Below are 27,885 nucleotides of genomic sequence, written 5' to 3'. Positions count from 1 at the left end.
TGCGCTGCCCGGCCAGGCCTCCTCCCGCAGCGCCGCCGCCTCCACTGCAGCACCGAGCCCGCCGCGCGGTCCTAGAGCCCGCCGGCAGCGAAGCCCGGCACGGCGCGGCACGGCACGGCGCGGCACGGCACGGCTAGGAACGGCACAGCTCGGAACAGAACAGCACGGCACGGCTCAGGACATGGCATGGCACGGCACGGCTCGGGGCAGGGACAGAGCCCGGTGCCAATGACCATCCCAAACCCTGCCGTGCCAAGCCAAGCCATGCCAAGGCATTCCGTGCTGTGCCAGGCCAGGCCGGGCTGAGCCAAGTGTGGCCAAGGGCTGTGCCGTGCCAAGCCGAGCTGTGCCAAGCTGAGCCGTGCCAGGCCAGGCTGGTCGGAGCCAAGCTGGGATGGTAAAGGGCTGCGCAGTGCCATGCCGTGCCAAGCCATGCCATGCCGTGCTAAGAACAAGCCAAGCCATTCCATGCCAAGCCGTGCCATGCCAAGCCAGGGCAGGCTGGTCTGAGCCAAGCCAAGCCAGGCCAGGGCAGGCCAAACCAAGCCAAGGGCTGTGCAGTGTCATGCCAAGACGTGCCAAGCTGTGCTGTGCTGTGCCAAACCGGGCTGGGCCAAGCCAAGTGTGGTCAGGAGCTGTGCAGTGCCAAGCCAGGCCAAGCCAATCCAATCCAATCCAATCCAAGCCAGGCCAGGCCAGGCCAGGCCAAGCCAGGCCAAGCCGTCCCTTCCTGCCCCGTCCCTTGTCCCCACGCGGTGCCAGCCGTGCCCCCGGTGCCAGCAGCGCCCCTGGCACTGCCAGGGCATCTCGGGGGTCCTGCCCCACCCGGGGGCTGCAGGGCACGGAGCCACAGGAATGCCACACTGCCAACCCCAGCACCTGGCACAGGTGCTGCCCTCAGCCCACAACCCCCGGGGTGGCTGCAGGCGCTGGCAGTGCCCAGGCCGGGGTGGCTCTGGGGCACCCTCGGGGTGCCAGCACCCCCTGGGCGCCGCAGGGGCTCTGGCTGTGCCGCAGAGCCTGGCACGGGCTGGCCGTGCCCGGTGCCAGCCCGCAGCCCCGAGAGGGGCCCCTGGCAGCGCTGCCCTCGCCCTCCGTGCGGGGAGGGGCACGGGGGCACTGCGAATAACGCCTTCATTAGCAACGCTAATTAACGGCGGTCCCGTTCATCTGCTGCCCCGGTGTGCTGCAGGAGCCTCCCGTGGCTGCTGGGGATCCCTGGAGGGGGGCACGGGGCTGGGCTGGGCCCCAGATCCCATGGGCAGGGATCGGGATTTACCCCCAAATCCCATGGGCAGGGATCGGGATTTACCCTGATCCCATGGGCAGGGATCGGGATTTACCCTGATCCCATGGGCTGGGATCGGGATTTACCCTGATCCCATGGGCAGGGATCGGGATTTACCCTGATCCCATGGGCAGGGATCGGGATTTACCCTGATCCCATGGGCAGGGAACAGCCCCACACTGGGCTGGGCTGGGCTGGGCTGGGCAGAGGAGGATGAGGATGAGGATGATGATGAGGAGGATGATGAGGAGGATGATGAGGATGAAGATGATGATGAGGATGAGGAGGATGATGATGATGATGAGGAGGAGGATGATGAGGATGAGGAGGATGATGATGATGATGATGAAGATGATGATGAGGATGAGGATAATGAAGATGATGATGAGGATGATGAGGCTGAGGAGGATGCCCACGGCTCCCCCACCCCGCCCAGCAGGCGCTGGTGTCCGTGTGTCCCCTCGGGGCTGGCACCGCTCGGGGCTGGCACCCCTGTCCCCCCCGGTCCCTGAGCAGCCCACGGGGGCCGTGCCCAAGGCGGCCCCGTGCCCTTGGGCAGCCCAGCCCTGCCAGCCTGTCCTAGGGCAGGCCGTGTCCCCTGGCACCTGCTGCCACCCCACACGGCTGGGGGGGCCTGGGGTCCCCCCGCTGGAGCCCCCGGCAGCTCAGCCTGTCGCCACACTGCGACCTGGGGACGCGGTGACACGGTGACAGTGCCAGGGCACAGGAGTCCCTGGGGCGGCGACATGGTGACACGGTGACAGTGCCAGGGCACGGGCAGGTCCCTGGGGCGGGATCTCGTTAATTAATCTCGCCTGGAGGGCGGGCTCCTAATTAAGCCGGTGCTGGTGACACGGCCCGGCAGTCGGGGAGCAGCTGGGGAGAGCTGGTGGCACCGTGTGGCTTTGTCACCAGTGTCACTGTGTGCTGGGCGGTGTCACTGTGTGCTGGGCACTGTCACCGTGTGCCAGGGTGTCACTGTGTGGCAGTGCCACCTGTGTCACCGTGTGCCAGGCACTGTCACCGTGTGGCTTTGTCACCAGTGTCACCGTGTGCTGGGCACTGTCACTGTGTGCTGGGCAGTGTCACTAGTGTCACTGTGTGGCGGTGTCACCAGTGTCACTGTGTGCTGGGCGGTGTCACTGTGTGCTGGGCACTGTCACCGTGTGGCTTTGTCACCAGTGTCACCGTGTGCTGGGCAGTGTCACTAGTGTCACTGTGTGGCGGTGTCACCAATGTCACCGTGTGCTGGGCACTGTCACCGTGTGGCACTGTCACCGTGTGCCAGGGTGGCACTGCTGTGCCAGGGTGGGGGTGACCCCCCCCAGCCACCTCTGCCTCTGGGGACAGGGCTGTGGGGACACGGCTGGCGAGCTGAGGGTGACACGGGGCAATGAGGGTGGCAGCGGTGGTGGCCCAGGGACGGTGACCCCGAGGGCTGCAGGAGTGATGGCACCGCGGCCTGGGGGACCTCGCAGGGACACCGGTGTGATGCCACCATCATCGGGGCACCCCAGGGGACCCAGCCTTGTGCCACCGTGGTGACCCAGGGGACACGGCTGTGATGGTCCCAGAGGGATCCTGAGAGACACAGATGTGGTGGCACGGTGGCACCCTGAGCTGCTGGCAGTGCCACTGCTGGGTGAGGTCCCGGTGTCGTGTCCCGGTGCCGTGTCCGGTGCCACTCCCGGTGTCGTGTCCCGGTGCCGTGTCCGGTGCCACTGCCGGCGTGCTGCTGCCGCTGCCTCCGCCCGGGCAGGGTGAGCAGCTGTCCCCGCTGTCCCCGCTGTCCCCCCCGCCTGACCTCGTTTCCAGCTCCGAGGGCTCCCGGTTATGCAACCGCGGCCGATCCGGGCTCAGCAGAAACGGGCACCGCGGGCACCGCGGGCACCGCGGGCACCACGAGCCCCCGGAGCGGCCGCTGCCAGGGGCTCAGTGTCCCCGGGTGACCCCGGAGCTTGTGCCACCCGTGGGCAGGGGGAGGAGGAGGAGGGCTGGGATGAAGGGCAGGGGGTCAGCAGTGAAGGGATCGATCCGGGGACGGACGGGGCCGCAGCGGCCGGGGGGGCTCGGGGAGCAGCCCCGGGATGTGGCGCTGGCCCGAGCTCCCGGCCCCGTGCGGGGGACACCGGGTGTCCCCGGCTGTGCCCCCTGCCCCAGAGCTGCAGCCCCATGGGCACGGGGCCAGCGGGGGCCGGCCAGTGGGGGTCCTGGGGGTCCCTGGGGACGCTCTGGGGTGCACAGAGACCCTGGGGTCTCCGTGGGGCTCCTGGGGTCTCCGTGGGGCTGAGCCCCCTCTGAGCGAGAGCGGCCCCTCCCCCTGCAGCTGGGGATAATGGGGTTAATTACGGCTCTAATGAGGTGTGAAAGGGTTACAGCCCTTGGGACGAGCAGCGGGCAGGGACACCGGGCCCTGGGAGGGGACGGGGCGGCTGGGGGACCCTCACCCTAGGAGGGGGCCCCGGGCTGCGGCTGTGCCCACCCAGGCCCCGCCGGCACCGCGGTGGCTTCGTGTCCCCAAAGGGAGCCTGGCAGGGTGGGGGGGACAGAGGGGACAGGGCAGGCGGCCCCCAGCGCGGGGCTGGGCACGGGGGGGCGGCGTGCCGGTGTCCCGGGGGCTGCTCCGGTGTCCCGGGGGTGCCACGGTGGCAGAGCCGGGCTCAGGACAGCGCTCAGCCCGCGGGCACTGCCCATCCCTGCCCGTCCCTGTCCTGCACATCCCTGCCCACCCCTGTCCACCCCATCCCATCCCATCCATCCATCCATCCATCCATCCATCCATCCATCCATCCATCATCCATCCATCCATCATCCATCCATCATCCATCCATCATCCATCCATCCATCATCCATCCATCCATCCATCCATCCATCCATCCATCATCCATCCATCCCTCCATCCATCCATCATCCATCATCCATCCCCATCCATCCATCCATCCATCCATCATCCATCCATCATCCATCCATCATCCATCCATCCATCCATCCATCCATCCATCCATCCATCCATCCATCCATCCATCCATCCATCCCACCCCACCCTACCCCACCCCAGTGTGCTCGGGGTTCTGTCACCACCCTGATGTCCCCGAGCCCGGGACGTGCCTGCAGACACTGGGGGTTCTGTCACCGCCTTGGTGTCCCCGAATCTGGGGTGTGCTCGCAGGTGACATCTGTCACCACCCTGATGTCCCCGAGCCTGGAGGGTGCTGGGGGCTCTGTCACCGCCTTGGTGACACCGAGCCCGGGCTGTGCTGGGGGCTCTGTCACCTCCCAGGTGCCCCCAGCCCGCTCTCCCCGGCCAGATGTGCGGCTGTTCGGGCGGGGAGCACATCTGGCAGCTGCGGCCCGAACACTGGCGGCTCTGTGCGCTGCCGTGCCCCGGCCGTGACCAATGCGGGATCTCCGGCTCCGCGCGGCCCCGCAGCTGCTCCGCCCGAGCAAAGCCGGCTCCCCTTTCCTCAGCCAGCCCTGCCAAGGGACCGGACACCCCGCGGGGAGGAGATGGATTTATTACATAGTTGGCGGATGACAGAACATGTCTGCCCGCTCGCAGGCTGCGGCTGGAATCGTTCCCCGGGTCACGGCACCGCCGCCAGCCGCTCCCGGGGACAGTCCTGGTCTTGGGGACAGTCCTGATCCCGGGGACAATCCCGATCCCGGGGACAGTCCTGCTCCTGGGGACAGTCCTGGTCCCGGGGAATAATCCTGCTCCTGGGGCTCCTAGGGACAGTCCTGATCCTGGGGACAAATCTGGTCTCGGGGACAGTCCTGATCCCTGGGACAGTCCTGGTCTTGGGGACAGTCCTGATCCCGGGGACAATCCCGATCCCGGGGACAGTCCTGCTCCTGGGGACAGTCCTGATCTCAGGGACAATCCCGCTCCTGGGACAATCCCGCTCCGGGGACAATCCCGCACTCCCTGTGCCTGCAGAAACAGGGAACGGCACCGGAGCTTGGTGTGAGCCCCAGGGACACCCCCCTGTGTGGGCACTGCCAGGGCTTGGGGAGCCAGGAGTGGCCACGGCCATCCCTGTGCTTGTGCGCCGCCAGCCGCTCCCGGGGACAGTCCTGGTCTTGGGGACAGTCCTGATCCCGGGGACAATCCCGATCCCGGGGAAAGTCCTGCTCCTGGGGACAGTCCTGATCCCTGGGACAGTCCTGCTCCTGGGGACAGTCCTGATCCCTGGGACAGTCCTGCTCCTGGGGACAATCCTGATCTCAGGGACAATCCTGCTCCTGGGACAATCCCGCTCCGGGGACAATCCCGCACTCCCTGTGCCTGCAGAAACAGGGAACGGCACCGGAGCTTGGTGTGAGCCCCAGGGACACCCCCCTGTGTGGGCACTGCCAGGGCTTGGGGAGCCAGGAGTGGCCACGGCCACCCCTGTGCTTGTGCGTGTCACCCACAGAGCAGCCGTGTGGGACCCCGTGTGGCTCCCGTCCCCATTCCTGCCCGTGGCATTTGGGATGTCCCTGTCCTGGCATTAACCCATTCCCGTGGCAGTTGGGATGTCCCTGTCCTGGCATTAACCCATCCCTGTGGCATTTGGGATGTCCCTGTCCTGGCATTAACCCATCCCCATTCCCGTGGCAGTTGGGATGCCCCTGTCCTGGCATTAACCCATCCCCATCCCCATGGCAATGGTGATGTCCCTGTCCTGGCAGCAGCCCGGGGGTGCCAGCTCAGGACAGAGCTCTGCCCATGGGTAAACACTTCCAGGTTCATTTTCCTTCGGGTTGGTTGCAATTCCCCGGGGAATTGCTCATGGCAATCCTGATCCGGAGGGTGCAGCTGGCATGAGCTCTGCCCAGCCTGTGTTCAGCCCAGGGGGCAATCAAAAAGGGGTTAATTACCTCCCTGAGTGACACCCTTGGGTGACACCAGGGCCCTGGGCACCCCAGCCCCGCTCTCCTGGCTGTCAGGGCTCTGGGGGGGCCCTGCAGCTTCCTTCCCATCCCCTCCAAGCCATGGATCCACCAGGCTTTCACACCGAGCCGGGCGTGCCAGCTCTGCTGTGCCACTGTCCCTGCCCTGGCAGTGCCACCAGCAGGGCCCGGGTGGGCACACCCAGCCTCTTGCCTACAGCTGGGAGAGCCCCCAGCCCCCCTCAGCTCTGCTTGGGGGACAGACCCCGACCCCTGTGCAGCTGTGACACCCCCAGCTCCTGGGGCTGCCCCCACCCCAGCTGGGCCATCGGGAAAACATTCCCATTTTCTGGGCTTGGGCCACGGCACAGCCAAGGGTGCTGCATGCCCAAATGCAGCAAATCCAGCTGGAAACCCACCTGAAGTGCTCCCTGCCTCTGTTCTGGTCCCCAGCTCTCCATCCTTGCCCCCATCTCATCCCCATTCCTGTCTCCATCTCCCATCTCTCTCCCCATCCCTGTCCTTATCCCCATCCCTCTCCTTATCCCCATCTCTGTTATTCCCATCTCCATCTCCCATCCCTGTCCCCAACTCTGTCCTTATCCCCATCCCTCTCCTTATCCCCATCTGTTATTCCCATCTCCATCTCCCATCCCTCTCCCCAATCCTGTCCTTATCCCCATCCCTCTCCTTCTGCTCTTGTCCTCATCCCTGTCCTTGTCCCCGTCCCTGTTTTTATTCCCATCTCCATCTCCCATCCCTCTCCCCAATCCTGTCCTTATCCCCATCCCTCTCCTTATCCCCATTCCCATCCCCTTCCCCATCTGTCCTCGCTCCCATCCCCATCTCTCTCCTTGTCCCCATCCCTGTTCTTATTCCCATCCCTGTCCTTGTCCCTGTCCCCATTCCCATTCCCGTCCCTATTCTGTCCTTGTCCCCATCTCCATCCCTGTCCTTATCCCCATTCTCATTCCTGTCCCTGTCCCCATCCCTGTCCTTGTCCCTGTCCCTGTCCCCATCCCTGTCCTTGTCCCCATCCCTGTCCCTGTCCCCATCCCTGTCCTTACCCCATCCCCATTTCTGTCCCTGTCCCCATCCCCGTCCCCATCCCCGTCCCGTCCCCCTGTGCCAGCTGAAGCTGCTCTTCCCTCCAGGCTCTCCGGGCTGCCCTGCCCTGCTCGCAGCTCGTTCCCAGCATTTCCACCAAGCGGGGCTGTGCCCACCGGGGTGTTCCCTGTCCCTGTCCCTGTCCCTGTCCCCGCCCGGTGAGCGGGGTGGCTGCGGGGAGGGGGCAGAGCCGGGGGTGCTCGGGGGGCTCTGCTCCCTTCATCCACCCCCTCTGGAAACATCCACAGATGAACCAGGGCCCTGGGCTCCTTCCATGGAAACGACGTCCCCGGGCAGCACGGGAATGGCGCTGGCACCGCCCCTGCCCGGGGCTGGTGGCTGAATTTTGGGGATGCTGATGGAGCCCAGTGCGAGTCACAGGGAGCTGCCATCCCTGCTCCCTCATTTCCCTGAATTCCCCCCAAAATGAGCCCAGCTCCTGCTGCTGCTGCTCCTCTCAGCCTGGCCGTGCTCCCCCCTCCATCCCCACAGCCCCATCCCTGCATCCCACCACCCCCCCGAGGACCCGGCTCACACCTGGCTCCAGGTGGGGTTGGAAGGGCTGAAAGGGCAGCAAGGACCTCACACGGGTGGGTTTGGGAAGGCTGTAAAAACCTTACACAGGTAGGTTTGGAAGGGCTGAAAGGACCTCACACGGGTGGGTTTGGAAAGGCTGTAAAGGTGGGTTTGGAAGGGCTGAAGGGGCTGTGAAGGCCTCACGGGTGGGTTTGGAAGGGCTGTAAGGACCTCGTACAGGTGGGTTTGGAAGGGCTGGAAGGGCTGTGAAGGGCTGAAAGGGCTGTGAAGGCCTCACACGGGTGGATGTGGAAGGGCTGTAAGTACCTCATACAGGTGGGTTTGGAAGGGCTGGAAGGGCTGTGAAGGCCTCACGGGTGGGTTTGGAAGGGCAGCAAGGACCTCACACGGGTGGGTTTGGAAGGGCTGTGAAGGCCTCACAGGTGGGTTTGGAAGGGCTGTAAGGACCTCGTACAGGTGGGTTTGGAAGGGCTGTGAAGAATCACACAGGTGGGTTTGGAAGGGCTGAGCCCCCTTGGTGCCATGCCAGGGGGACCCTGGGGCGCTGCCCCCCTTCGTTCCGTGCACGGGGAGGGACAGAGCAGTGACCAGCGTGGTGACAGTGGCACTGCCGGGGGACCCTGGCGTGGAGCAGCACACAGAGCGGGCACAGCCACCAGCAGAGTCCTTCCAGGTGTTTTTGTTGTTTCTGAAGCCCGCCGCGAGAGGCTGAGGCGGGAGGGAGCACACCGAGGGTACATGCAATGGCCCGAGGGGCAGTGCCCGCCGCGAGCCCTGGGACAGCTCCGGGCTGGCTCCCGGGGCAGCAGGCGGAGGAGATCGGTCACAGTCGCACGATGGTGATGGAAGGGCTGGAGCTGCCTCTTCTGAGGGGGGAGACGTCGTCCCTCGATCGCAGGAGCAACCTCCGAGCCTGCGGCACGGGAACCCGTCAGGGTCTGCAGAGATCCTGCAGAGATCCTGCAGAGATCCCATAGAAATCCCACAGAGACCCTGCAGAAAACCTGCTGAGACCCCACAGAGACCCCACAGAGACCCTGCAGAGATCCCAGAGACCCTGCAGAGATCCTGCAGAGATCCCGTAGAAATCCCACAGAGATCCCATAGAAATCCCATAGAAATCCTGCAGCCAGGGGGGGTCGGGCTCTGCTGCCAGGGACCAGGGACAGGACAAGGGGAAATGGCCTCAGGCTGGGCCAGGGCAGGCTCAGGGTGGGCACTGGGAACAATTCCCACCTGGGAAGGGCTGCCCACGCCTGGCACAGCTGCCCAGGCTGGGGGGCACTCCCCATCCCTGCAGGGTTTGTGGCACTTTGGGACAGGGACAGTGTGGCCTGGGCAGGGCTGGGGGTGGTTGGACTCAAAGGTCTCACAGGGCTTTTCCAGCCCAAGTGAATCCAGGATTCCGTGATTTTATAAATGTTACAAAACCCACAGGATCAGCTTCCTGAGATCCCTTCTTCAGCAAACTCAGCCTTTCCACACCTGCACCCCTCAGGGAAGGACACTCACCTTTGGCTCACATCTACCAACCAACACTCAGACAAATTCCTGCTTCTCTCTCTCCCTGCGTGGGATAATAAAACCCTTGGCAAAGATTTGCCTCTGGTTATTGTAAGGGTTTAGGGAACCAAGAATTCTCCTAAATCCTTCCGGGATGGGCACTGCCACCCTCCCTGGGCAGCCCCTGCCAAGGCCTGAGCACCTTTCCAAGGGAAATTCTCCCTGGTGGAAGAGCCACCACAGTGTAAAGGGTTGTTTTTGCTCTCCTTTTGTCTTTTCCCATTCTTTCTGTAGGATCCAGGAGCCTGGCTGCTGCCTCTCCCTCGTTTCTCAGTGCTCTCTCATTCACTCTCATTCTCCCCCTGGGCTCTGGGGGGATCTGGGGCTGCTCCTGCCCCGTCCAGCCCTGGGGTGGCAGGGTCCCTCCTGTCCCTGTCCCCCAAGCCTTCCAGGGGTGAGGAACAGCCTCCCTCACCCCGTGGCTGCCCGTGGTGCCTCCCGCTCCAGCGCTGCAATTTCACTGCTTCTTCAGTTACCAGATTGCTTCCCAGATCAGGCAGGACTCGAATTTCTAACGCAAAAACTGCCAGAGAGGCTCCCGAGCCCCTCTGGGGCTCTCTCCTTGCGCGGCTGGGAAGGGCAAACCCCCTTCCTCACTTTGCAGAGGATGTTTGATGGGAGCTGGTGCTGGGTTTGTCCCCCAGAACCCTGCCTGGGATCAGCACTGACTCTCCTGGCCCCTGAGCACCCCGGGCAGGGGATCAGGGCAGGGTGGAAGGCTTTCTCCTGCCTGCCACCACCCAGGGGAGGGACGCGGTGCCACAGGCGGGTCCCGGCTGTCCCCGTGCCCTGCTGCTCCCCTCGGGTGCATCCAGGGGGGATTTGCTGCCCCGTGCCCGCCGGGGCTGGGGAGTGATAGGCACTGTGGCAAACTTCCAGAGAGTGGAAACCCGAGCCTGCTCCTCGCAGCTTTCAGGTGGGCAGATAAGGATCTCCCAGGATGTCCCCGGAGACACTGGGGCTCCAGCCCTGCTCCCACACCCCTGCTGCTGTGTCCACCTGCTGGGCCTGGGTGTCACCTCAGAGCCCTGCCTTTCTGGGGCAGACTCCATCCAACCCATTCCATAATCCTGTGGAAAACTTCCTTTTGAGCACTGTGGGGAGGTGGGCAGGTGGGACCTTCCTGGTGCACAAACAGGACAAGAGCAGGAGGTGCCTAGAGCCCCAGGAGGTGACAGGAGGTGGGACACGTGTCCATCCTTACCTGAGCTGCTGTCCAGCCTGCGGCCCCTCCTAGCCTGCAGAGAGGAAGAGCAGGTTAGCACAGGGAGCATTTCCTTTCCCACACAGTGAGGGTCTGCCCCCAGCTCTCTGTGCTGCAGGGACACCCCGGGATCTGCCCCCAGCTCCTCCTGCTGCAGGGACACCCCAGGATCTGCCCCCAGCTCTCTGTGCTGCAGGGACACCCCAGGATCTGCCCCCAGCTCCTCCTGCTGCAGGGACACCCCAGGATCTGCCCCCAGCCTCTTGGGTCAACCCCTGCTTGACCAGCCTTGTAAAAAGAATTTCCTTTCAAAGAGAGTTGCCTTTATTCCTGTGCATTGTCTTCTCCCCAGGCACCAGGGAGAAGATCGTGCCTCAGTTTCCCCGAGTCTCCCCCAGCAGTGGTTCACACGCTTGGCTCTGATCCCCGTGCCCCCAGCCCTTCCAGGTGTCACCTCCACGGCTGCCACGGTCCCTCCCTGTCCCTGCTGTCCTGGGCAGCTCAGCTGGGCCCAGGGTGGCCTCGCTGGTGCCAGGCACAGGGGCAGGACTGTCCCCTGCTCGCCAGGCATGCCAGCCCAGGAGGCACAGACCCTCCCAGGGACACGTCACTGCTGCGGGGTCAGCTGGGTGTCCCTGTGCCAGGCTGTCCCTGCCCTGTGGGGGCGGCCCCAGCCTGTCCTGGCCCCTGGGCACCTTCCCAGGGCTTGGCCCTGTCCTTGCTGAGCTGCAGGAGGGTCTCACAGGGTCTCTGCAGCCTGGTGAGGTCCCAGGGGCACAGCCACGCTCCCAGCTCGGTGTCACCCCAAACCTGCCAGGGACCGTCCTCTGGGGACGGGGGAGCAGGGCCTCAGCTTGGCCAGCGTGGGCAGGTGCACTCCAGGGAATCCCAGACTGGTTTGGGCTGGGAGGGACCTCAGAGCCCCCCCAGTGCCACCCCTGCCACACCTCACTGTCCCAGTGCCCAGCCTGGCCTTGGGCACTGCCAGGGGTGCAGGGGCAGCCCCAGCTGCTCTGGGCACCCTGTGCCAGGGCTGGAATTTCAAACGGGTATTTCTGTCCAGGAAATGTAATGGATCAGGAAGCTCCGTGCTCCCACAGGTCTGAGCAGCCCCCTTGGCTCACCCAGCCTGGCCTTGGGCACTGCCAGGGGTGCAGGGGCAGCCCCAGCTGCTCTGGGCACCCTGTGCCAGGGCTGGAATTTCAAACGGAGTATTTCTGTCCAGGAAATGTAATGGATCAGGAAGCTCCGTGCTCCCACAGGTCTGAGCAGCACCCAGGTGTTTGGGGCTTGGGGTTATGAAATCCAGATGGGCACCAAGGAAGGGACAAGGACGTGGTGACTCTCAGGTGACACCGTCCTGGGGCCACAGCCTGGCCCTAACAGGGACGTGGTGCCTGGGGGAGAGGCCAGCTCCTGGCAGAGCCGGTCCCACCCGGGATAAGCCCCTGGTCCCACCCGGGATAGCTCTGGCAGAGGGGAAGGTGTGGATGGGCCAGGATCCACAGGGGAGCACAGGGAGCCCCGAGGCTGAGCTGCCACACCGTGTCACCCCCAGGACAGGAGGGGATGGAGGAGCTCTGCCAGCTCCCAGCTGTGCCCTCACAGCCTGGAGACCTCGGGGACCCTGAGGGGACACTGCTCTGTGATCCCAGCCATGGGGGATGCAGGCGAGTGGGGTTTGTCACCCAAATGAAAGCAGGAAATGTGCGTGTAACAAATCCTCCTCCTGGAGGATTTCACCCCCAAAGCCAGCCCTGCTCATGGAAGGTCAGCCTCTCCAGCAGGGAGGGGTGCTGGCGTTCATTAATTGGGAATGAGATAAAAACATAGCAGGGAAATAGGAAATAACTACATGAAGGAACTTGTGAGGAAGCCATGGGATGATGCTGTCCCTAGGAGCGCCTTTAAGTCAAAAGAAGGTTGGTTTGGAGTGGACATTGTGCAGGAATTGTTCCCTGGGAGGGTGCTGAGGCCCTGGGTGCCCAGAGAAGTGCCCTGGATCCCTGGCAGTGCCTAAGGCCAGGCTGGGCAGTTCTGGGAGCAGCCTGGGACAGTGGCAGTGTCCCTGCCATGGCAGGGTGGCACTGGGGGGGCTGTGAGACCCCTCCCCACGCAAGCCGTGCTGGGGTGATGCTCTGAGTCACAGTGGAGCCCCCGTGAGGATCCCTGGGGTGCAGGGAACACCTGGGCTGCTTTTTCCCCCGGGCACCCTGTGCCAGGGCTGGAATTTCAAACGGGTATTTCTGTCCAGGAAATGTAATGGATCAGGAAGCTCCGTGCTCCCACAGGTCTGAGCAGCACCCAGGTGTTTGGGGCTTGGGGTTATGAAATCCAGATGGGCACCAAGGAAGGGACAAGGACGTGGTGACTCTCAGGTGACACCGTCCTGGGGCCACAGCCTGGCCCTAACAGGGACGTGGTGCCTGGGGGAGAGGCCAGCTCCTGGCAGAGCCGGTCCCACCCGGGATAAGCCCCTGGTCCCACCCGGGATAGCTCTGGCAGAGGGGAAGGTGTGGATGGGCCAGGATCCACAGGGGAGCACAGGGAGCCCCGAGGCTGAGCTGCCACACCGTGTCACCCCCAGGAGGGGATGGAGGAGCTCTGCCAGCTCCCAGCTGTGCCCTCACAGCCTGGAGACCTCGGGGACCCCGAGGGGACACTGCTCTGTGATCCCAGCCATGGGGGATGCAGGTGAGTGGGGTTTGTCACCCAAATGAAAGCAGGAAATGTGTGTGTAACAAATCCTCCTCCTGGAGGATTTCACCCCCAAAGCCAGCCCTGCTCATGGAAGGTCAGCCTCTCCAGCAGGGAGGGGTGCTGGGGTTCATTAATTGGGAATGAGATCAAAACATAGCAGGGAAATAGGAAATAACTGCATGAAGGAACTTGTGAGGAACCCATGGGATGATGCTGTCCCTAGGAGCGCCTTCAAATCAAAAGAAGGTTGGTTTGGAGTGGACATTGTGCAGGAATTGTTCCCTGGGAGGGTGCTGAGGCCCTGGGTGCCCAGAGAAGTGCCCTGGATCCCTGGCAGTGCCTAAGGCCAGGCTGGGCAGTTCTGGGAGCAGCCTGGGACAGTGGCAGTGGCCCTGCCACGGCAGGGGTGGCACTGGGGGGGCTGTGAGACCCCTCCCCACACAAGCCGTGCTGGGGTGATGCTCTGAGTCACAGTGGAGCCCCCGTGAGGATCCCTGGGGTGCAGGGAACACCTGAGCTGCTTTTTCCCCCTGTTCACCCCAGAAGGAGAATTCTGCTGGGCCAGGGCTGCTGCCAGAGCTGGAGCTGGGGCCAGGCCCCCAGCCCTGCAGCATCCTGGGCACAGCTCCCTGCAGGTGACCTGGCTTCGGTGCCACCCAGCCCTGCTGTGCCCTCGCCACGGGGTCTGGAGCAGCTCCCCCAGCCCCTGCACTTGCACACTGATCATTCCTCGATCTGCCTGCCAGAGGTTTACCTCACCGCCTCTGCGCCTGCAATAAACTGCTTTTTCCCTGGCAGGGACAGTATTTACATTCCACACGGAGGCTCTTGGAGCCAGCTCTGCTCTTGGACACGTCTGGGCCGTCCCTTGCTGGCCTGGTGCTGCAGCCATGAGTTTGTGTTCCATCCCTGCTCCCACCCAGCATCTGCCATGCCTCAGACTCCCCCTGGCCCCGTTTCCCATGCCAGACACAATGCATATTTGGAAAAAGCCGTGCTGGTCATCTGCTAAGCATCTCAAACATTCCAGTGCTGAGGAATGTTCTGGGGCAAAGAGGGTCCTGAGACTCGGAGCCGGGGTGGGTCTGCTCTGGAAATTCCTGTTTGGGCCAAAACCGAACTTCCCACCAGGCTCAGGACCGGGTGGGTAAAGAACAGAGCAGCTCCAAACACCTGGGTGCTCTGCACAAGGCAGCGATGGGAAAGCTCAGGGAAACGAGCCAGCAGGAAATGTGTGTGTAACAAAACCAGGCTCCAAAGTCCTGCTTTCTTGATGCTGGAGCTGGGCTTGGCTCAAGCGAGACAAATGCCGGGGCTGATTCACACCCGGCCAAGGCTGTTCCTCTGTTTGGGTTTGAAACCACGAGAGCAGCAGCCAAGAGAGCCCCGAGGGAGGTCCTGCCCCTGGGAGGAGCTTCCTGGTGGCTCCTGGAAGGTGAGGAGAGGAGCAGATCCTGGCATGCCTCCCTCACGCTGCCCTGGACATCCTGGGCCACCAGGATCCCTCCCAGGGCTGGGACAACGCCTGGGATGTGCCACGGGGCCCTCAGCACAGAGGGAAAGCCTGGGACACCAGGGACAGGGGTGAGAGGGAGGGACCTCTGTGCCACTGATGGCACTGCCTCTGGGGGGTACCCATTGGCACGGGGACACTTGTCCAGCCAAGGTCACCATGGGATCCCCACTGGCACAGGGACACTTGTCCAGCCAAGGTCACCATGGGATCCCCACTGGCACAGGGACACTTGTCCAGCCAAGGTCACCATGGGATCCCCACTGGCACAGGGACACTTGTCCAGCCAAGGTCACCATGGGATCCCCACTGGCACAGGGACACTTGTCCAGCCAAGGTCACCATGGGATCCCCACTGGCACAGGGACACTTGTCCAGCCAAGGTCACCATGGGATGGATCCCCATTGGCACAGGGGCACTTGTCCAGCCAGTGTCACCATGGGATGGATCCCCACTGGCATTGGGACACTTGTCCAGCCAAGGTCACCATGGGAGGGATCCCCACTGGCACAGGGACACTTATCCAGCCAGCGTCACCAAGGGAGGGATCCCCACTGGCACAGGGACACTTATCCAGCCAGCGTCACCAAGGGAGGGATCCCCACTGGCACAGGGACACTTATCCAGCCAGCGTCACCAAGGGAGGGATCCCCACTGGCACAGGGACACTTATCCAGCCAGCGTCACCAAGGGAGGGATCCCCACTGGCACAGGGACACTTATCCAGCCAGCGTCACCAAGGGAGGGATCCCCACTGGCACAGGGACACTTATCCAGCCAGCGTCACCAAGGGAGGGATCCCCACTGGCACAGGGACACTTATCCAGCCAGCGTCACCAAGGGAGGGATCCCCACTGGCACAGGGACACTTATCCAGCCAGCGTCACCAAGGGAGGGATCCCCACTGGCACAGGGACACTTATCCAGCCAGCGTCACCAAGGGAGGGATCCCCACTGGCACAGGGACACTTATCCAGCCAGCGTCACCAAGGGAGGGATCCCCACTGGCACAGGGACACTTATCCAGCCAGCGTCACCAAGGGAGGGATCCCCACTGGCACAGGGACACTTATCCAGCCAGCGTCACCAAGGGAGGGATCCCCACTGGCACAGGGACACTTATCCAGCCAGCGTCACCAAGGGAGGGATCCCCACTGGCACAGGGACACTTATCCAGCCAGCGTCACCAAGGGAGGGATCCCCACTGGCACAGGGACACTTATCCAGCCAGCGTCACCAAGGGAGGGATCCCCACTGGCACAGGGACACTTATCCAGCCAGCGTCACCAAGGGAGGGATCCCCACTGGCACAGGGACACTTATCCAGCCAGCGTCACCAAGGGAGGGATCCCCACTGGCACAGGGACACTTATCCAGCCAGCGTCACCAAGGGAGGGATCCCCACTGGCACAGGGACACTTATCCAGCCAGCGTCACCAAGGGAGGGATCCCCACTGGCACAGGGACACTTATCCAGCCAGCGTCACCAAGGGAGGGATCCCCACTGGCACAGGGACACTTATCCAGCCAGCGTCACCAAGGGAGGGATCCCCACTGGCACAGGGACACTTATCCAGCCAGCGTCACCAAGGGAGGGATCCCCACTGGCACAGGGACACTTATCCAGCCAGCGTCACCAAGGGAGGGATCCCCACTGGCACAGGGACACTTATCCAGCCAGCGTCACCAAGGGAGGGATCCCCACTGGCACAGGGACACTTATCCAGCCAGCGTCACCAAGGGAGGGATCCCCACTGGCACAGGGACACTTATCCAGCCAGCGTCACCAAGGGAGGGATCCCCACTGGCACAGGGACACTTATCCAGCCAGCGTCACCAAGGGAGGGATCCCCACTGGCACAGGGACACTTATCCAGCCAGCGTCACCAAGGGAGGGATCCCCACTGGCACAGGGACACTTATCCAGCCAGCGTCACCAAGGGAGGGATCCCCACTGGCACAGGGACACTTATCCAGCCAGCGTCACCAAGGGAGGGATCCCCACTGGCACAGGGACACTTATCCAGCCAGCGTCACCAAGGGAGGGATCCCCACTGGCACAGGGACACTTATCCAGCCAGCGTCACCAAGGGAGGGATCCCCACTGGCACAGGGACACTTATCCAGCCAGCGTCACCAAGGGAGGGATCCCCACTGGCACAGGGACACTTATCCAGCCAGCGTCACCAAGGGAGGGATCCCCACTGGCACAGGGACACTTATCCAGCCAGCGTCACCAAGGGAGGGATCCCCACTGGCACAGGGACACTTATCCAGCCAGCGTCACCAAGGGAGGGATCCCCACTGGCACAGGGACACTTATCCAGCCAGCGTCACCAAGGGAGGGATCCCCACTGGCACAGGGACACTTATCCAGCCAGCGTCACCAAGGGAGGGATCCCCACTGGCACAGGGACACTTATCCAGCCAGCGTCACCAAGGGAGGGATCCCCACTGGCACAGGGACACTTGTCCAGCCTGGGTCACCATGGGATCCCCAGTGGCACAGGGACACTCCTCCAGGCAATGTCACCGTGGGCAGGGGCTGGGCAGGCGACAGTGCCAGTGCCCAGGGGCTGCCCTGGTGAGTGCCCCACTCTGGGCTCTGTCTGAGCCCCCCTCAGAGCTGGATTTCTCTCAGCCCATGCAGCAGCTCCTCACATTTCCGTGTGTGACCTTTGCTGCCAGGAAAGCTGAGCACAGGACAGGACTGTGACACCGGCCCGTGGCAGCTGCTGGGGACAGGGCCTGGGGCTGGGACGTGACACGTGCCAGGACACAGCCAGAGCACCTGCCAGGGGGTGCTCCACCAGAGCCACCTGCACCCAGAGTCACCTGATCCAGAGCCACCTGATCCAGGGCCACCCACCTGCACCCAGGGCCACCCACCTGCACCCAGAGCCACCCACCTGCACCCAGGGACACCCACCTGCACCCAGTGACATCCACCTGCACCCAGGGACACCCACCTGCACCCAGGGCCACCCACCTGCACCCAGGGTCCTCCACCTGCACCCAGAGGCCCCTGTGGGCTGCAAATGGAGCCAGGGAACCCCCAGAGGAGGGCTCAGCAAAGGCTGCAGAGCTCTGACACAGGTTTGTCCCCTCACCTCGGTCTTTCCCATTCTGCAGCTTCTCTGTTTCTTCTTCGTCTTCTTCCTCTGCTGCAGATAAAAAGCACAAAGAGAAAAAGTAGACATGAGACAGGGGGTGAGAGGAGAGGCAATCACGGAATGGTTTGGGTGGGAAAATCCCCCAGACCATCGAGTCCAGCTGTTCCCCAGCACTGCCCAGGCCACCACTGCCCCGTGTCCCCAAGTGCCACATCCTCAGGGCCTTCCAACCCCTCCAGGGCTGGGGACTCCATCCCCTCCCTGGGCAGCCCCTTGCAATGCCTGGCAGCCTTCCCCGTGAAGAAAGCCCTGCTGAGTTTCAGCTGGTTCCACCTGGGAGCTGTGTGAGCCAGGTGAGTTTCTGGCAGGGTGGGAGCAGGAGGTCCCATCCTGCTGCAGTGGTGGCTCTGCTCTCACTCACAGCTCACTGAGAGCTGTGCAGTCAGCTGCTGGGACCCTGGGGTGCTGTCCCTGCTGCACGGGCTGTGAGGGCAGGGCCAGGGAGAGCCCCCAGCCAAAGGCACAGCTGTGGTGTGGCTGGGAGAGCAGGCCAAAGCCCTTCTCACAAATGGAAACCATTCTGTGTGGTAACGGGAGGGGAACACCAAATGCAGGCTGAACTGAAGAAGTGTGGTTGCACCACGAGGTCTGGTTTTTGAATTTACTGGGATAGGGAGTAACATCTTCAACCTAAGATTGATTTTCCCCTGCATAATTAAATTTGACACAATAGGTCATGTGCATAGAGCCAAGGATCTCCAGTTTGAGGCTCTGAGGATGCCTTGGGAAGGTGAGGAACCCACTGTTCCTTGCATCCACAGGAACCTAAAGATCATTTGGGGATGGCCCCATAAATGTGCCTGATGCAGCTTTATGAGTAACCCTTGGGACTGGCCAAACAGCCCTGGCACACCAACCAAACAGCTGGGAAATGCTTTCCTGGGGGTCGTGCTGGACAAATATTTGCTGTCTAAACCTGAAGCATTAGCTGAAGTCACCCAAACATTTGTTTCAGGTTGGCTAAAGAGAAACAGAAGAGCTGGAGATGCAGAGGTGTTGGGGTGGGTGTGACCAGAGGGGACCTCACAGACACGTCCTCGGTGGCTTTGGGAGCAGGACGGTGACACGTGGGGGGTCCTTGAAGGGGAGCTGAGGAGATCAGAGGCAGAACCAACTCTGGAATAACCAGAACGGGGCCCTGGAGCTCAGTGCTGGTCAGGCACAGCCAGTGCTGCCTCAGCTCCTGAAGCACATCCCTTTGAGCTCAGCTGGAGGAAAACTGGAGGAAAAACGGGATCAGTGTTTGCCCAGCAGCCCTGGGAGCCAGGGTGGCACTTGGTGTGGGAGTGGCACCTGGGGACACGGGGCAGTGGTGGCCTTGGCAGTGCTGGGGGAGCAGGAGGACTCAGCAGGCCTGGAGATCTTCCTCACCCTCAGTGGTTTTGTGATTCTGTGATTCTGTGACTCCACGAGTCCATCACGACCCATGGAATGTCCTGAGCTGGAAGGGATCATCCAGCCCAGCCCCAGGCCCTGCCCAGACCCCAGCAATCCCCCCTGGCATCCCTGAGAGCAGTGTCCAAATGTCCTGGAGCTCTGGCAGCCTCGGGCCGTGCCCATGCCCTGGGCAGTGCCAGCACCCTCTGGGGATGAGCCTTTGCTGCTCCCAGCCAGCCCTGCCCAGCACCTCGGCAGGAGAAGGTGCCTGGGGCCATCGGGGCACGCTGGGACACGGGGAGGTGCTGTGTGTGTGTCCCCTCCCTGGGCAGGGACAGGGACAGACAGGGACAGACAGAGGGACAGGGACAGGCAGGGACAGGGCAGGGACAGGGACAGGGACAGGGAGAGGGCAGGGACAGGGACAGGGACAGGGAGAGGGCAGGGACAGGGACAGGGACAGGGAGAGGGCAGGGACAGGGACAGGGACAGGGAGAGGGCAGGGACAGGGACAGGGACAGGGAGAGGGCAGGGACAGGGACAGGGACAGGGAGAGGGCAGGGACAGGGACAGGGACAGGGAGAGGGCAGGGACAGGGACAGGGACAGGGAGAGGGCAGGGACAGGGACAGGGACAGGGAGAGGGCAGGGACAGGGACAGGGACAGGGAGAGGGCAGGGACAGGGACAGGGACAGGGAGAGGGCAGGGACAGGGACAGGGACAGGGAGAGGGCAGGGACAGGGACAGGGACAGGGAGAGGGCAGGGACAGGGACAGGGACAGGGAGAGGGCAGGGACAGGGACAGGGACAGGGAGAGGGCAGGGACAGGGACAGGGACAGGGGCAGGGACAGGGACAGGGACAGGGCAGGGACAGGGCAGGGACAGGGACAGGCAGGGACAGGGACAGGCAGGGGCCGGGACAGGGACAGGGACAGGGACAGGACAAGGACAGGCAGGGACAGGACAGGGACAGGGACAGTCAGGGACAGGGACAGGGGCAGGCAGGGGCAGGCAGGGACAGGGACAGGGACAGGCAGGGCAGGCTGGGAGCTGCAGCCCCCCGGATCCCACCCTCCCCACGCTGCAGGAGCTGCCTGCTCCCACAGCTCCCCTCGGGACACGACGTGTGACACGCTGCTGGCTGCCATCAGCTGAGCATAACTCACGCTCCTGCTCATTTACACAAACCACCCCATTTCAGACACTTCCAGGGCAGCCTTCCCTGCTCTCTGCAGCTCCCGGAGCACGAGCCTCTCAGCAGCTCCGTTCTCATTTCCTTCCCCCTCCCTGGTGAGCCACAGGGCTTTGGAGGCCAGGGATGGACCCTGGGGACGGCTGGGGCTGTGCCAGGGGCTTTGGGGATGGCCCAGGCTGGCATGGCTGGGGTGTCCTGGGCAGGCCCAGGAGCTGGGCTCCAGGATCCCTGCGGCTCTGACTCAGGTTGTTCCACAATTCTGTGATTCTACAGCCCTCCCCCTGCTCTGGAAAGCAAAAAGGGCCCAGTGCAGGCTCTGGGCAGAGGTTTGCTCTCTGTCTGAGCCTCGGGGGCAGAGCTGAGGTGATTTATGGGGAGCTGGTGGCCCTGCCACGGCCCTGCTGCTGCTGTGTCATCATGGACAACTTTATTAACTCGAGCTGCCTCTGCTGCCAGGTCACGGGGCTGGAGGGGAGGGGGGATTTACTGCTGGGCAGTGAAAGCCCCCGTCCATCCCAGGAGGCTCCAGCACCACGGCAGAGCCTCCTGGGTCACCCAGGGAGGGACCCCTGTGGGGAATTTGGTGCTGGGTCCAGCAGGGAGCAGGAGCAGACACGGGACCCTTCCCTCCCTCCCTGCTCAGCAGCAGAGGCAGCCCAGAACAGAACCACAGCATCCTCCACCTTGCACAAGGGCAGGAACAGACTCAGGGCACTTCCCTCCCTGCTCAGCAGCAGAGGCAGCCCAGAACAGAACCACAGCATCCTCCACCTTGCAAAACAGCATCCACAGAGTCCAGCCTGCACGGCTGCCCTGTTTGTCAGCAGCCCAGAGCACTGAGCTCCGTGTTTCCTTGGGCACCCCCAGGGATGGGGGCTGCACCCTGGAGAGCCCCTCTCGAGCCTGACAGCCCTTCCTTTCCATGGAGAAACGCTCTGGGAGCAGGCCTGGCTGCTGGAGCACTGCGTGTGCCAGCCCTGCTGCTGACAGGGCTCCAGGGCCAGGGACACTTCCCTGGGAGGGGCAGGAGCTGCCCCAGCCCCAGGGCGTGCTCAGCTCCCCTGGCACGGAGGAGGCTCGGAGGCAGTAATTATCTGTGTTCCACATCACTTTTAACGACAAGGGATGCATCTGGCCTCCTGCACAGTATTGAGACGTGGTTGCATCATCTGATGGGGAGGCACGGCAGAGGGTCAGGTGTTGCAGGACTAAGCAGGAATCCGGGGACACCCACCCCAAAAACCTGCTCTGGCTTGTGACTGTGCACTGAGATCATCACCCAGCATTGCCCAGGACAGTGATGCTGGCTATAAAACTGGTTTTTCATTGGGAACATGGACAGGCAACCTGACATTACAGAAAACAAACCTAGTTCTGACAGAAATAACAGCAAGAGCTTTAACAGAAAATGAATCTGGGGAGAAATGTCCAGCTGTGGCTGCCAGCTGTGCTCGTGGCATCGGCCCTTACCTGAGTGCAGCTCCTTCACCAGCGAGCACATGGTGTTGGTGATGGAGTCAGCTGCCACCAGCAGGTCGTTGCGGAGGTTCCTCCTCGTACCTGAGGGCACACAGGTGTCACGAGGGGCTGCACTGCCCCTGCCACTGCCCGGGGTCCCCTGTCCCCGTCCGGGGCCCTCCCAAAGCTGGGGAGGTGGGGATGCACCCTGGGACAGGCCCTGCTGCCTGCCCTGGTCACCCTGTGACACTGACACTGACAGGGACAGGGACAGGGACAGGGACAGGGACAGGGACAGGGACAGGGACAGGGACAGGGACAGGGACAGGGACAGGGACAGGGACAGGGACAGGGACAGGGACAGGGACAGGGACAGGGACAGGGACAGGGACAGGGACAGGGACAGGGACAGGGACAGGGACAGGGACAGGGACAGGGACAGGGACAGGGACAGGGACAGGGACAGGGACAGGGACAGGGACAGGGACAGGGACAGGGACAGGGACAGGGACAGGGACAGGGACAGGGACAGGGACAGGGACAGGGACAGGGACAGGGACAGGGACAGGGACAGGGACAGGGACAGGGACAGGGACAGGGACAGGGACAGGGACAGGGACAGGGACAGGGACAGGGACAGTGACAGTGACAGCCCCTGCCCCATGCCCTGGTCACCCTGTGACATTGACAGGGACAGGGACACTGACAGGGACACTGACAGCCCCTGCCCACCCCTGCCATGACCACAGCCACCCTCAGGGCTGCTGAGCTCCGGTGGTCTCGGGTTTTCTCAGGCTGAGATGACCCCGAGCTGTGCTCAAAGTCTCTTTTTCCCAGCCCAGCCATTGAAGGAGTCGGGAGTCTGCGGCTCACGTTCTCAAGGTTGGTTGTTATTTTTTATCTCAAACATTTTGTGTCTGGCCCGCCGAGGCCTGCTCAGCAGGTCAGCTCAAGGCACGCTCTCTGCCTCCCGGGCTGGTGCTATCTTTTATATTAAAAACTAGATACACTATGTTTACAGTTATTTCCCAACACCTACCACCTATGCTAGACAGTGACTTTCTACTCTGAACCAGTCTGTGAGTGCCAACATCACCCTGGACACGGATGCCAGGGAGAGGAAAGAAGAGGACAGGGCTGAGGATGTGATTTGTGAAGGTTCTTTTTCACTGATCTCAGGGTGCAAAAACTGACACGACAAGGGGATTTGCAGTGAAATCCCTCACGCCCAAATCCCTCTGTCTTGGAGGCCCTGACCCCCAAGTACAGAATCCCAAACCCTGCTGTACCATGCTCCCAAATTTTCCCCTTCACCCCGTGATTGCTGCTACCATGCTGTCTGAACTTCTGTGACTTTAATTCTTACAAAGGTGGTAACTTGTTCCGTGGGCCAAACCCAAAGCCCCAAACAGGGCTCCTGGGCTGCACGCCAGGGTCCCTGACCCCCCTGCCAGGGCTTCAGAGCCCCCTGGCTGGGCTGGGACCGTTCAGGACAGTCGGGGGATGTCCTGGCTCTGACAAGGGGATGGGCTGTTGGAACTGTCCCCCTTCCTCTTCCTCAGGGCTCGTGCTGGCCCCGAGCTGCCCGCAGCCTCCTGGGCACTCCCCTGGACCAGTGACACCAGTGGGGCCACTGGCCAGGGCCTGGCCACAAGAGCCAGGAGAGCAGGGCACACGGCTGTGTGATGGTTTGGAATAAAAAGACATTGAAGAAAGTAATACCAATTTTTTTATGTAACTAATAATCTGTTAAACTACTAAAAAAATAAATATGTTTTTGTGAAACACACATGTTAAAGATAAAAAACCCCATAAATTTCTTTTTTCTTTTTAATTAATTAAAAAAAAAACAAAACCAACCCAACAAACCCACTAATTTTGTGTAGTAGTTTTGGTTTGTTAATTTTGGATGTTTTGAGATTTTTTTTTAATGAGTATGGTGGGTTTTACTATTGGTTAATTATTAATGTATTTATTTTTTTTGTTGTGAGACAGGATTAGGAGAAAGGTGAAGTAGGTTAAAGATTTTAAAAGGGCATAAAGAAAATGTTAAACTTAATATCTTTATATTACAAAAAAATTACTAAAAAAATATTTCTAAAAAATTTATTTTATTTTTTTTTCTACTACAAACTGGCACAGGGATCACCCCCCAGTGCTCAAGGGCAGGCTGGAGCAGGCTGGGCTGCTGTGGAACAGCTGGATAATGTTCCCAAGCCCACCCAGACATCTCCTGCCTGGGACCCTCAATTATTGCATTAAGTGAAAAAATCGACATTTTGTTCTGCTTCCTGCGCTCTCCGTCGGCCTGAGTCTGTGTGATTAATGTGCAGCAGCACTAATTGTGCAGACTGCCTCTCCGGAAGGAGCAGCAGATGATGGCAGAGCCTCTCAGCACGTTTCATTCCTTAGAGTTCCACCGTGGTCATCACCAGAGGAACATCGCCCCTGGCTGTGGGCAGTGCTGGGGCCAGGCTCCCCAGGCACTGTCTCCTTCTCTGCCAAGCTGGCCAACAGCAGCACTGATTGTCTAACTAGAGCGTGGCCTCTGTATCTGAGAATTTCACCCAAAAACCTTCAGGTTTTGTTCTAAACCTGCACTTGGTCATGGTGCCAGTGCCGGCCTTGGGGATCCTCTGCTGAGTGGAACATCAAGAGATCAGCTGCAGAGGAAACCTTCTTAATCTCAGGACTAAGACCAACATCTCTGGGCTCAGTTCTCAAAGCTGTCCTGCTCCAGAGCTCCCCTCACTAACGGGGCAGCTGGTGGGGGACTCATGTCCTGGGGGGAAAACCAAACCTCGTGCCCCTGCCCTCTGTGCCCTCACCACAGCAGAGGTGGGACCACCTCATTTTTGAGTGTCTGCTGGGTGTGCAGGAGTGACTGATCCTGTGCTACCACCATGTCCTGGCTCTCTCTGGTATCTGAGATGTTTTTGTTGAAGAAGAATCAGTGTGCTGAGGGGTGTCTGTGGGTTTGTTTTGGTCCCCACCAACACCTGGTTCCTCACAACTCATATCTGGGATGCTGTCAGGTGTTAAAAAATCGGGAAAGCCACAAATTAAAAACCCGGGAAAGCCACAAGTAAAAACCTGGGAAAGCCACAAGTTAAAATCTTGGGAAAGCCACAAATTAAAAACTTGGGAAACCACAAGTTAAAAACCTGGGAAACCACAAGTTAAAAACTTGGGAAACCACAAATTAAAAACCTGGAAAGCCACAAATGAAAAACCTGGAAAACAACAAGTTAAAAAGCTAGAAAACCACAAATTAAAAACCTGGAAAGCTACAAATTAAAAATCTGGGAAAGCCACAAGTTAAAGACCTCGGAAACAACAAGTTAAAAACCTGGAAAGCCACAAGTTAAAACCTGGAACACCACAAGTTAAAGACCTGGAACACCACAAGTTAAGACCTGGAACACCCCAAGTTAAGACCTGGAACACCCCAAGTTAAGACCTGGAACACCCCAAGTTAAGACCTGGAACACCCCAAGTTAAGACCTGGAACACCCCAAGTTAAGACCTGGAACACCCCAAGTTAAGACCTGGAACACCCCAAGTTAAGACCTGGAACACCCCAAGTTAAGACCTGGAACACCCCAAGTTAAGACCTGGAACACCCCAAGTTAAGACCTGGAACACCCCAAGTTAAGACCTGGAACACCCCAAGTTAAGACCTGGAACACCCCAAGTTAAGACCTGGAACACCCCAAGTTAAGACCTGGAACACCCCAAGTTAAAGACCTGGAACACCACAAGTTAAGCCCTGGAACACCCCAAGTTCAAGCCCTGGAACACCACAAGTTAAAAACCTGGGAAAGGCACATTTAAAAACCTGGAACACCACAAGTTTAGACCTGGAACACCACAAGTTAAAACCTGAAAATCCACAAGTTAAGACCTGGAACACCCCAAGTTCAAGCCCTGGAACACCACAAGTTAAAAACCTGGGAAATGCACATTTAAAACCCTGGAAATCCACAAGTTAAGACCTGGAACACCACAAGTTAAAACCTGAAAATCCACAAGTTAAGACCTGGAACACCCCAAGTTAAAGACCTGGAACACCCCAAGTTAAAGACCTGGAACACCACAAGTTAAGACCTGGAACACCCCAAGTCAAGACCTGGAACACCCCAGTTCAAGCCCTGGAACACCACAAGTTAAGACCTGGAACACCCCAAGTTAAGACCTGGAACACCCCAGTTCAAGCCCTGGAACACCCCAAGTTAAGACCTGGAACACCACAAGTTAAGACCTGGAACACCCCTGTTCAAGCCCTGGAACACCCCAGTTCAAGCCCTGGAACACCCCAGTTGAAGCCCAGGAAGGCCCCGGGGCCCCGGGAAGGGCAGCCCTCGGGACAGGCAGCAGGCCCTGGTGGATCCAGCAGGAGCAGGGTGAGGAGCTCGCTGCAGCGGCTGTGCCGGGGCTTTGCCCTGCCACGGCCCTGCTCCTTCCCAGCGCGGGCAGAAGGAACAGCACAAACAGGGCTGCCAGGTGTTATAAATAGAAAGTTGTAATTTTTTTTGAGTTTCAGAGTTAGAAACCAGTCAGACCAGTCAGACCTCTTTGTTTCGCTGCCAAAGAAAAGCTCCTCAATCACCCGTTAATGGCCGGTGATTAACCATTGTCCCCTGATGCTGGCCAGGGAGGGACCCGGGACAGACCCAGAACAGCAGTGACATCAGAGCCAGATGAGAAATGCACTGCGCCCCGAATTTTTACGGTTTTTACAGGAAAAACCCCTAAAATCACGAGCCAACAAGTGACCTAAGTGACACCTAAGGATGGGAGCGCAGCCCCGTACCTGCTTGGATCCTTTTTGTTTCTCACCCTAACCTAAAAGATGCTGATTAAAGAGACGTCCCGGGGTGTTAGACAGAAACCAGGAATCTGCGACTCTCCCGTGAGGAGGAATCCCCAGCTCTGCCTGCAGCCCAGGACACAGCTGCCTCACCCTCCTCCTCTCCCCAGCTCTGCCTGCAGCCCAGGACAAAGCTGCCTCACCCTCCTGCTCCGTGCCACCCATCGATTTCTCCCCGCCTGAGATGATTCTGCTTACTAAAGGCATCGAAAGGGAGGAAGGTCTCCTGCCCGTTTATGTCACTGGGCACAGATGGAGCTGGTGTTGGCATGCTGCCCCCCTGCAAAAGCTGCCCGGCTCGCTGCTCCTGCCATGGCACCAGGAGAGGGCATGCCCTTCTCCCAGGGGAGCTGCAGGGCTCAGAGGGGCAGTGCCACGGCGTTCCTGCTGCTGCTGCTGCACCAAAACCAGCTGCAAGTGCTCACTGGCACCAGCTAGGCACCCACTGGCACTCCTGATGTGCCCGCTGGCACTCCTGAGATGTTCACTGGCACTCCTGAAGTGTCCACTGGCATTTCTGAGGTGCCCACTGCACTCCTGAGATGTTCACTGGCACTCCTGAAGTGTCCACTGGCACTCCTGAGGTGCCCACTGCACTCCTGAGGTGCCCACTGGAACTCCTGAGATTTTCCTGGCATTCCTGATGTGCCCACTGGCACCCCTGAGATGTTCACTGGCACTCCTGCTCCAGGGTGCTCCATCCCCAGTGCCAGCCTGGCTTTGGGCACTGCCAGGGATGCAGGGGCAGCCCCAGCTGCGTGGGCACCCTGTGCCAGGGCACACTTCCCCCCCAGCCCTCGCCCCACGCCCGCTCACCTTGTGTGAAGGCCTCGTGCACGTCGTCCCCGAGCCCTGCCAGCGTGTCCTGGGCACCGTGCGTGGGCGTGGAGCCCGCCGAGGCCGAGCGGGTGGGCACGGGCACGGCGGGAGGGCACCCGTGGGTGGGCGAGGGCTGGGCAGAGCCCGCGGCCTGCGCCTGCAGACACAGAGAGGGCATGGCACCGGGCAGGGCACCGGGCAGGGCAC

The 27,885-nt window shown here is 61.2% G+C and overlaps 1 protein-coding gene across 1 annotated transcript in view; it reads right to left on the bottom strand.

Annotated features, from left to right (window-relative positions):
- Window positions 1–8,467: 8,467 nt before the first annotated feature.
- LOC120502940 (dystrobrevin beta-like) overlaps window positions 8,468–27,885 on the bottom strand; it is a 71,111-nt gene continuing 51,693 nt past the window's right edge. The window contains exons 6-9 of the mRNA XM_039710960.1: window positions 22,002–22,091; window positions 17,896–17,949; window positions 10,572–10,605; window positions 8,468–8,717 (exon numbers count right to left, since the gene is read on the bottom strand). Of these exons, the coding sequence (XP_039566894.1) occupies window positions 10,601–10,605; window positions 17,896–17,949; window positions 22,002–22,091 (149 nt within the window). The 3' untranslated portion in view covers window positions 8,468–8,717; window positions 10,572–10,600. The remainder of the gene's footprint in view (window positions 8,718–10,571; window positions 10,606–17,895; window positions 17,950–22,001; window positions 22,092–27,885) is intronic.

Source organism: Passer montanus, unplaced genomic scaffold, assembly GCF_014805655.1.
Source record: "Passer montanus isolate IOZ18808 unplaced genomic scaffold, ASM1480565v1 scaffold239, whole genome shotgun sequence".
Taxonomy (NCBI): Eukaryota; Metazoa; Chordata; class Aves; order Passeriformes; family Passeridae; genus Passer; species Passer montanus.
The sequence above is the reverse complement of the archived record's forward strand: the minus strand, read 5'-3'. Positions and strand labels throughout refer to the sequence as shown.